Below are 10,723 nucleotides of genomic sequence, written 5' to 3' on the forward strand. Positions count from 1 at the left end.
GGTCAGTAATTAGGGTTAGCTCTTGCTCCTCTGCTAGGTGCTGTAGCCAAACACTAAGTTTCTGCTGGTGGGTTAGTAGGTTATACAATGCAAGGTTCTTATAAGTCCTGCAAATGCAGAGAGCTGGATCCAGTGCTTTGGAAGGATGCTGTATTAGAGGGGATCAGCCTCCAGGAAGCAGGACTTCTGGCTTATTGGGACTTTTTTTTTTTTGAAAACCAGATTCTTCAAAAAAAATTTTTTTTGAAAAAATATTTTTTTGAATTTTTTTTCACTAGTTCCTATGAATCTTGGCAAACCAGGCCCCTCCCCTCCAAAAGAGTAGGCAACAGGAAAGCATCATCAGAACTAGGACTGCCCGTGGCACTGAAGAGGATGCTAGGAGGGTCCTTCAGGAAAGACTCGGGAATGCACAAGGTAAAAAGCAGCAAGTCTAGGCAGCAATAGTGTGGTTTGCATTCACTGTGACAGGAGATGAGGGTTACCAAGGGTCTTTAAGTCCAGGAGGCAAAGGTGTGGTTAGTGTTCACTGTGACAGGAGATGAGGGTTACCAAGGGTCTTTAAGTCCAGGAGGCAAAGGTGTGGGTAGTGTTCACCGTGACCAGAGATGGGGTTACCAAGGGTCTTTAAGTCCACGAGGCAAAGGTGTGGTTAGTGTTCACCGTGACCAGAGATGGGGTTACCAAGGGTCTTTAAGTCCAGGAAGCAAAGGTGTGGTTAGTGTTCACCGTGACCAGAGATGGGGTTACCAAGGGTCTTTAAGTCCACGAGGCAAAGGTGTGGTTAGTGTTCACTGTGACCAGAGATGGGGTTACCAAGGGTCTTTAAGTCCAGGAGGCAAAGATGTGGTTAGTGTTCACCGTGACCAGAGATGGGGTTACCAAGGGTCTTTAAGTCCAGGAGGCAAAGGTGTGGTTAGTGTTCACCTTGACCAGAGATGGGGTTACCAAGGGTCTTTAAGTCCAGGAGGCAAAGATGTGGTTAGTGTTCACCGTGACCAGAGATGGGATTACCAAGGATCTTTAAGTCCAGGAGGCAAAGGTGTGGTTAGTGTTCACCGTGACCAGAGATGGGGTTACCAAGGGTCTTTAAGTCCAGGAGGCAAAGGTGTGGTTAGTGTTCACCGTGACTGGAGATGGGGTTACCAAGGGGCCGAATGGCACAGTCAGATCTCCTTTGAGAGAACATGGCAAATGGCTCGTAGCAAGAAGTGACTGAAGTGGACAGGGAGCCAGTTAGACAAGTTCCCTTTGTTCAAATGACTTCTGACTAATTACAGAGTCGAAACATTTGGTTTTTATATCAAAGCACACGCGGCTTTGTGAAAACTCAAAGTCAAATATCAAAACGTTAGTGCATCTTGCAGATTAGATGCCTTTCTCCCAGTCACACAGCTCGCTACAGTTTGCAGCAAGCTCGGTGTCCCGGCAGAAGGAGAGCAACTGCACACACTTAGTGTTAGTGCCACAGCTGCTTGCCCTTGTCAAAGAGAGGTGACAGTGCCTTTTCCCCCACAAAGACCTTCTCAGAGTCTCTGTCCCTGCTCCTGCAGCATGGCTCCTAATGTGGGAGGTGGGAGGTGGGTTTCTCTGACTCCAGGCTTTCCCTCCAGGAACTGGATGGGGCTTTGGGTCAAACCAGTGAACCCATGGCCCCTTCTCCTTTGCAGCAGACGGGAGCCAGCCTCCCTTCCAGCTCTCAGACAAGTTGAGAGCAAAACTAAATGGGACTTGACCTGAGAGAAAAGGACAGGAAACCATTTCCAACATGATCCATTCATAGGAATACAGTAGTGAGGCCTGGAGGAAGGAAAAGTCACGTCCTGTGATAGTCACAGGTTAAAAATGATAGTGTCACCTTGTCCCTGGACTCAGACAGGTTTTTGATAATGCCTGTGGCTTCAGCAAGCCAGACCTCAGAATAAGCCGGGTTTGTACTGGGCGGGTCAGAAGGCTGTGTTTGTTCTCCTGGTGGTGGTATACTGGAAGCAGTTGCATCACGCAGCCTCCCTCCCTCCTCGGAGCAGCAACCAATGCTCTGCTGGCTTTTGCAGATGCCTGCAGGTCTGGGGATACAGGTTGGGCTGAGCCCAAAAGGAGGAGCTTACACCTGTGCGCAAAAGCTGGAAATCAGGCAGAGCACAGAGGGAACCAGGACGAGCTGAAAGAACCCATGCTTTCTGGTAAAGAGGCCCCGTGACCAGTTCCAGCCACCCTTAGTCCCGCCCAGACTGGCAACTCACATAAAAGACCTAGGAGAGCCCAAGAAGTCACAGTGCTGGCTGTGAGGGGCTGGGAATGCCAGAACACCCGGACGCCATGAATTGGTTCTTGCAGCCCCGGAGTTTCATTCTCTGCTGCGCTCTCTTACTGTTCTCTCCGACGGGCCTGGCGGTGAGTACCCTTCAAAGGCCATATTGTTTTAAATGCAAAAAATGAGAAACGATCGGCGGTACTAGCAAAATGTTTGTGTTTTTCCCCCACAGTATGTCGCTACCAAAGAAAACTGCTGCATCTTAGATGAGAGATTCGTAAGTAGTTTCTTCGTCGCCCCCTTTCCTGGAACTAGAGGAGGATGGGAAGACAAGGCAGTTCTTCCAGATTCCAGTTGACGCCTTAAGCTTTAACATTTCCGGGTAGGACTTGAGACTCCTCTTCTTGGGGTATTCAGTCGCCTCCTCATTGACTTGCAGGGTAGTTACTGCCCCACCACCTGTGGCATCTCAGACTTCCTGACCTCTTACCAAAACGATGTGGACAAAGACCTCCGGGATATGGAGGAAATCTTAACCAGTGCCGAAAACAGAACCGCGGAAGCCAAAGAACTGATCAAAACAATCCAAGTTTACTACAACCCCGACCAACCCCCAAAGCCAAGTGAGAAAGCCCGCGGAGGGGTTACCTTCTCTGCCTTTAGCTGAGCTATTTGCTTAAGTGGTTCCTCTGTCTCTGGCCCTATGTCACAGGTATGGTAGAGAGTGCCACTCAGAAGTCGAAGAAGATGACAGAAGAAATTATGAAATATGAAGCGCTGATCCTGACACACGAGACAAGTATTCGGTGAGTGTCTGGGTTTTAACTTGCTCTCCACGGCAGACTGAGACTTTACTTAATTATTGCACGTTTCACAGAAAGTGATCTGGGAGCATATCTTTCATTCAAAATATCAAATCGGCATGAACCCCGTGGATCTAGGAACTTTTAGCACAAAGTAAGTTGCACCAGCTTGTAATTAAAAACTAATAAATAGCCACCTCAGAGGAAGGCTATCGTAGCTGTCTTCAGACGCCATCCTGGCCCTGCTTGCCTGGATGGCCCCCATCCCCTTACAAGGCAAAACCAAATGCGTGGGAATTGGGGTGTGGAAATACAATCCTCTTCACAAATATGTCACCAAAGCAGCATTAACCTGCTGTCCACAACCGCAGAGAACCTACACAACAAAGAGGCCCCTACGAGCCTAGAGACAAGATCTCCTGAGTAAACTGGGAGTGTGAGGTCATGAGAGGGGGTATGGAGGGAGGGGGGGAGAGGAGCGGAGAAGAATGGATAGCTCAATAAAAACAATAAAAAAAGAAATCAGAAAGCAGACAGGAGAAGGGACTTGGCTCCTCTAGCAAATCTTGTCAAAGGTGGAGAAAGGAAACATCTTGCAGCCCCTTGACCACAGCACATGGCCCCGGAACTGCTGACTTCCCTCTGTGCTCACTCCTAACTTCCCAGGAACTCTGGGCCCTTGGGTGCAGTCTGAACTCCTGCCCTGTTGTCCCCAAAGCTGAGCTCACAGCGCCATTGGAAACAGAGCTAGACGGTAGCTGGGGAGAAGAGGCCTCAAACATATCTCTCGCCTTTCTGCTATGAGAAAGTACTGCTTGTTGCTACAACTGTCATTAAAAATTCCATTAATCTATAGTTTATGTAAATTGAATTATTGTTCCAATTTCCACTGCTTTTGTTCTTCATCAAAGTATAAGGAAACCATTGTGAGAAAATTTTCCAGAACAGAGGAGCAAAGTGGCCCAATAATTTGTCCCTCTGCCTTACTTCAAAGACAGACACGGTAGTTTACACATTGTTCATAGCGATCTCTCATTTCTGAATATTCATAAGCAACCGTGTGAGGGACGACCAAGACAAAATTCCTCACTTTCCCCGGGTGTTTTCTAGAGATATGGAAAAAGGAAGGCAAAGTAGCTACTGCTGCGTGGTTAGTTTCCCAGGTGCCTTTCCCACCTAAGTTATAGACCAGATGGAAAGCCCTACACGGCCTGTGTGAGCTACTGCTTAGCCAGGCCTCCCACCCACACGTTAGCACCCAAGTCCCCTCATAGGAAAGGGAAAGGGCAGAAAAGCCTCCTACAGTGACCTTTGTTTATTGACAGGGACTTTGGTGTTTGTGTTCAAGGTTGTGACGGCCTGTCCCCTCCAAGTCCCAATGACCCTCCTGCTGAAATGGATTAGGATTTTATTTTTCTTTTCCCAAAAGGTTCAATTTAATTTGGCAATCCGAAATTTTGCAGGTTCCCAAGAATGAAGTGAACTATCGCAGAAGAGTGCTCGAGAAAATAAAACAGCATTTCTGACAGACAAGAATAAAAGTGTGTTCTTCTGAAAGAAGGGCTCACCCTGTTACCACTTGGCTCTCTTTCTAGGTATTTACAAGAAATGTATAATTCAAATAACCAGAAGATCACGAACCTGAAACAGAAGGTAGCCCAGCTTGAAGATCAGTGCCAGGAACCTTGCAAGGACACCGTTCAGATCCACGACACAACTGGGAAAGGTAGGGAGGAAATTTACCCTGGGATCAGGGTCATCAAAGCAAGCAGCCGAGATAAAAGCCATTGTGCAAGGCACAGCAAGTCTGGAAAGCTTCTGGCCTTAATCTTAAATCTCAGGATCCAGCTGCCCAGAGTTTTCTTGGGCGCTAATCACTAATTTGGAAGGAATGGAGATAGGAAAGCCTAGGGAGGCAGCCAAGACTCTTACCTGGGTCCCAAGCTGCTGCAGCACTGATATTGGATTCTTCTTCATCAGATTGCCAGGAAATCGCCAACAAGGGTGCCAAAGAAAGCGGGCTTTACTTCATCCGGCCTCTGAAGTCGAAACAGCAGTTCTTAGTGTACTGTGAAATCGATGGATCCGGAAATGGCTGGACAGTGTTGCAGAAGGTAACCTGCCTCTGGTGGCATCTATATTAAATCATGTCCACGGTGCTCTGGACACCTCTCCGCACCCTGTGAACATGGCCCACATAACCCTCACTGTAGCCTCTTTGAGGCGAACCGTATTCTCCCCTGAACTTGTAGAAGAGACGCTGAGGCATGAGACCATTATTCTGCTGTCACATGTTATACGGTCATGGATGCCAGGTCCTTTAGTGAAGGCGTGGAAGAGGCCAGTTTCCTCAGGTCGAGAGCTAAGGCTGGCCATCAAGAGTAACTAAAGCCTCTCCTCCTTTTTATTTTTATTTTATTTTAGGCATCTGCCTACCTGGTAGCCACTGCAAAATTAGTCTTTTTTTTAACCTTGTATACTTCCTGTCATGCAGCATCCCCTGCAGGGCTGATTACTGGGGTGTGATTGAGCAGTGCACTGTGTTACCAAGTATGAATTCTGAGGATGTCTGTGGGCTTTCAGAAAACCGACAACCAAAACTAAAAACAACGAGAAAAAAACCCTCTCCTTAATGTAGGATTAAACATGCAGCAGGCATGTGTGTTTGTCTGTGCGTGTATGTATATGTGTTTTTGTGTGTGTATGTGTGTGCTTGTGTGTGTATGTGTGTGCTTGTGTGTGTATGTGTGTGTATGTGTGTGTGTTTGGGTGTGTGCTTGTGTGTGTGTTTGTGTGTATGCGTGTGTGTGTGTGTGTGCAGGTGTATGATATTTACAGTCCTCAGAGCATCTTTGTCCTATCTGGTAGGCGATGAAATGGAGGCATCTTGCACGGGGTCGGTTAGCTGGCCGTGGGCAGAATCATAACCTCCACATAAAGAATGTTGTTTCTTTACACGCACAAATCGCCTGCCCTCTCCTCTTGTCCACGGTGCTGCAACTAGAGGCTTGATGGCAGTGTGGATTTCAAGAAGAACTGGATTCAGTACAAGGAAGGGTTTGGACACCTGTCTCCCACCGGCACCACGGAGTTCTGGCTGGGCAATGAGAAGATTCATCTGATAAGCATGCAATCGACCATCCCCTACGCACTGAGGATCCAGCTCAAAGACTGGAATGGCAGGACCAGGTAGGGTGTGGAAGGGACTTTCACATTCTCTTGTAATGTTTTTGCTGCAAATGGGCAGTGGCCAACCACAGAACAGTCTGAAGATGCAAAAACTGTATCCAGATTCTTTGCAGGAGGACGTTTGCTTCTTGGTCAGCCTTTTTTTTTTATGTGAATATCCTCCATTTCCCAAGTGCAAAGTATTAGGGAAGAACTTAGATATTTTCTGGAAATCTCTATTTATTCACAAAGGGCGGTGATTCTCTCTGCTCTGCAGAAACTATAGCTTCCTTCACAAGTTTTCCCGAGGACATCTCTGTGGCTCTTGTGGCTCTCATTCCGTGCATCACGCAGGGTCCAGGGCTTCTGGGATGTTCTAGAGAGTCTTTGTGCCAGGCAAGCCTTCAAGTGGTGCTGGTGGACAATGGCACCTGCCTCCTCCCTCTCTGGGGCATGGGTCCTCTCGCTGTAGACTGTCGGGCCTATGATAATGTGTGCACAGTGGTAACAAAAGAAAGAAGAAATAACTAGACTTCCCCAAGTGTTTTCGATATTACGATCCTGTGACTAAAACACAAGCGTGTGGCTTTTTAGCTTTTCTGGGATTCCCTGAAGGCTTTTAGATCCATTCTGGGTGGTGGGATGAGCTCGGGACTGTGCACACAGGCATTGCCTAGATTTGCAGAAACCCTCGCTCCATTTGTCTGCTCTGGCCTTGTGACTGAAGATACGCCATCCTCCATTCCATCCTCACAGCACTGCAGACTACGCCATGTTCAGGGTGGGTCCTGAATCTGACAAATACCGCCTGACCTACGCCTACTTCATCGGGGGAGACGCCGGAGACGCCTTTGACGGCTACGATTTCGGTGATGACCCCAGCGATAAGTTCTTCACGTCCCACAACGGCATGCAGTTCAGCACCTGGGACAATGACAACGATAAGTTCGAAGGCAACTGTGCCGAGCAGGATGGGTCCGGTTGGTGGATGAACAAATGTCATGCTGGTCACCTCAATGGAATTTATTACCAAGGTAATGTTTTTCTTTAGTTATGAGTAATGGGTAATGGATGCTTAATGGCTGGGTGATAAAGAGAAGCAGAGAGATGAAGAATTACAGTAAACACAATATGGTTTTTTACTTTATAGCTCTTTACTTGAAATCAGAATAGAATAACACTAACTACCCATTGGCGTTATCTTAATAATATTAAGCTTCTGCCTACAGCAGTCACCTCTATAGTCCCTCCTCCTCCTAAGACATCAGTGTTGGCTTATTGTGCTGGAACTCTCGATGTCTGGGTTGGGATTTGGGGCAGCGGTGTCTCCTTTGGACCTACCATGTGTATGTATGATGTAGATGGACCAGCATAGCCATGTCCGTGCTCGTGGACACGTTACCCTGGCTCAGCTGCCTGTGAACCATGTGTCAGATAAAAACGGTGGCCAGTGAACAGATGTCGGGAGAATGGAATGAGAGGCAAAGAAGTGCTCGTGAGAGCAAAGGCTCACAAAAGCTTCAGTGATGGTGGAGGCGAAGGTTTCTGTAAGGCTGAAAGGGCTTAGAACACCGATTTCACCAACCACCTAGCAGTTCTGAACGGAGAGACCCCAGGGATTCTAAAGGCTCTTTCAAGATATTAGAGCACAGCCCTGTCTACTGGCAAGAAACTGCACAGTGATGTAAGACAACTTTCTAGAGACCTTCATAGAATCTTTTATTACCAAGATTATGCTCTTATACTGTGTCAGACCACCTGATCAGGAATTTATGGGTTTACCATAGTAACCTGAATGCAGATGGCTTGCTTCCAGTAGCTGAGAGAGAGAAAGACAGAGATGGAGACAAAGACAGATGGGGACAGACAGACAGAGAGACCAAGAGAGATAGAGAGAGGCAGATAGACAGACAGACAGACAGACAGAGAGACCAAGAGAGATAGAGACAGGCAGAGGTATTCCAGGTTTGGAAATAATGCATATACTTCAAGTATGTGTGTGACCACGAAAATGGCTTGTTGGTTTTCAGTCAGGAGGAAAGGCTATAAAGGTGACGATGATTGTAGGGACCCCGAGGTGAGGAATTGCAAGGAAAAAGACCCATGTCCCTCCAACTCCTTGCAGGGGGCACGTACTCAAAGGCCTCGACTCCGAATGGCTATGACAATGGCATCATTTGGGCCACGTGGAAAACCCGCTGGTACTCCATGAAGGAGACCACCATGAAGATCATCCCCTTCAACAGACTCACCATTGGGGACGGGCAGCAGCAGCACCTGGGGGCCTCCAAACAGGTCAGCGTGGAGCACGAAGTTGACATTGAGTACCCATAAGTCACCTGCCCACAAGTTCCGAAAGACACAGAGAGAGCTCACTATTAACATCCACTGGCCTGTACAATGCGCCAGTGATTCCCATATTCTTACTCTATTTATTAATTTTAAAATTAAAATTTGAAATTTAGTTCTTGAAATGACACTTAGTCCTAAATGAAAATGAAAATCCACTTTGGACCATATTTCTAACTGACTGGAATCAGATTTATTAAAAATTGTTTATTTTGTTTGACCTTTGCCCTAAGTATTAAAAGTAAAACTACTGCTTTATTTTACGATCAGCTGTAGTTTATTATTTCTGTTGTTTTTTTATTGTTTCTTAAGTACTTTAGTGTATACTAATAAGAGAAAATTTTAGAATTTCACATGTATAATTTTTCCGTATATCTTACCTCTACATAATTCATATTTAGTTCTTTTTTACACGAAACAGTTATATTTTTTAATATATTTTTGTTTTATTATATATTCATAGGCTGGAGACGTTTAAAGAACATTTCAAAGCTGATTTGCTTTTTTAAAGACTTTATCCGAGCAAAGAAATATAATATTTTTCTTATGAGACAATGGACCTTCAAAGGCTCACTTCATTTTAAGAGTTAACGGAATCCATGTTGAAAACTCCACTAGCAGTTTATGCTGGCGATAATTTATCTACATGCATTTCAATAAACGTCATTTTGTTTCCTAAGATGAGATATTTGGTGCCTTTTATTGACCTTGCAGAGCATCACTTCCCCCCAGTTACTGTTAGTTGCTGAGTTTCCATGTTACGCCACACATAGGAGCTGAGCCAATGGGAACGGAAGGGAAACAAGAACCACGCCTCTTGCTCTCCAAGGGGTACGAGACATCCAGAATATAGTAGCTCATGGTAACAGAGGCAGCATCCAATGTACGAACACAAGCAGAAGTCACAGAGTCACAAGCACACAGCAAAGGCACATCGTCGGCCAAGCACACTGCTGGCATAAGCTTAACTCCTACCTCACGCAGAACGGTGACCCAGAGCAGAAAGCTGGGGGACACACTGCCCATCTCACAGGTGAGCACGAAGGCGAGCAGAGGAGCCATTTACTCGTTCTAAATGAGGGATCATGAGGTCCTGGAAGTTTGCTTCAGCTGGCACGCGCTTTCAGGGATCAGCCAAGCCTGGGAAACTTGCTCCAGGTGGCCGCACTGAGTGCTTGTCGTCCTAAGAAAAGACCGCCTCGTGCTGATGGCCTCAGCTTTAGCTTTGGATAGTCTTACTTTCCACCGTTTCTTTCCAGATTTTCTCATTTCCTGGTTCTCTTAACTCCCCATTTAAAAATATTCTGTAGAGATGCCACTACATTGCTTAGCTTACTAGAATCAGCTCATATTCATTTTTCAGTTAATTTTGAGTCACAGAAAATGTATTAATTTCAAATTTACGCTTATTTGGTTATTAACATCTCCTGGTGAACCCTGAGGGTTACAGTTTCAGAAACAAGGCATGAGAAATACTATCAGACTAGTTAGACCGCGTCTCTGCGAGTAATGGGAAAGTTTAAACCACTGTCGCAGTAAATCGACCACAGGTGCAGCCTTTAAAGCACAGCGAAGTGTTCGGGCCTCATACAGACCGTGGGGCTCCCCTCCGCTGCTTGGAACCGCCGGTAAATACTGCTCACCTTTCTCCTTTACTTCTCTGAGCACTGGAAAGCTTCAAAACAGAGAGGCTAAATGCCAGGTCCCAAGGTTCCACCCCTAACCTCTAGAGGGAAGCTTCCAAAAAGGAAAGGGACTACAGACCTGGGACAGCGTGGTTGTGGTTTTGGTAGCACGCGGGGCATCCTGGGTCCCATCCCCAACAAAAACAAAAGAAAATAAAAAGTCTTGGTGTTTTAGCTTACTGTAAGGAAGATGTCTTGTGTTCATATTGGCCAAATGCCGTGGTTTAAAACATGCCTTTCTCCAGTCCTTCCAGCGGTGTGGGCGTGTACTGAAAAGTTGTAATCCGTCAGGTGCCGTGACCCACAGCTTTAATCTTAGCACTTGGGGAGGCTAAGACAAGTGGATCATGAGTTCAAGACCAACCTGGCCTATAGCATGGAGCACTGTCTCAAAAAAAAAAAAAAAGTCAAAGAAAAAAGGAGTGGGAAACAGGGAAGGGGAAAAAGAAGGAAGGAGGGGAGGG

General features: G+C 46.5%; 1 protein-coding gene across 2 annotated transcripts; it reads left to right on the forward strand.

Moving 5' to 3' along the window:
- The first annotated feature begins 2,240 nt into the window (after positions 1 to 2,240).
- Positions 2,241 to 9,253, forward strand: Fgg (fibrinogen gamma chain). 2 transcript variants are annotated; one of them, XM_075950818.1, is made up of 10 exons: positions 2,242 to 2,394; positions 2,487 to 2,531; positions 2,694 to 2,877; positions 2,967 to 3,060; positions 4,653 to 4,783; positions 5,038 to 5,171; positions 6,062 to 6,246; positions 6,982 to 7,259; positions 8,351 to 8,520; positions 9,038 to 9,253. In XM_075950818.1, the coding sequence occupies exons 1-10, from the start codon at positions 2,299 to 2,301 to the stop codon at positions 9,050 to 9,052; spliced, it is 1,332 nt and encodes a 443-aa protein (XP_075806933.1). In that variant the 5' UTR covers positions 2,242 to 2,298; the 3' UTR covers positions 9,053 to 9,253. The 2 variants fall into 2 exon arrangements, with proteins under 2 accessions (XP_075806932.1, XP_075806933.1); XM_075950817.1 differs by lacking the exon at positions 9,038 to 9,253 and having other exon boundaries at positions 2,241 to 2,394; positions 8,351 to 8,559.
- Positions 9,254 to 10,723: the final 1,470 nt, after the last annotated feature.

Source organism: Microtus pennsylvanicus, chromosome 16 (assembly GCF_037038515.1).
Source record: "Microtus pennsylvanicus isolate mMicPen1 chromosome 16, mMicPen1.hap1, whole genome shotgun sequence".
In the NCBI taxonomy this organism is placed as follows: Eukaryota; Metazoa; Chordata; class Mammalia; order Rodentia; family Cricetidae; genus Microtus; species Microtus pennsylvanicus.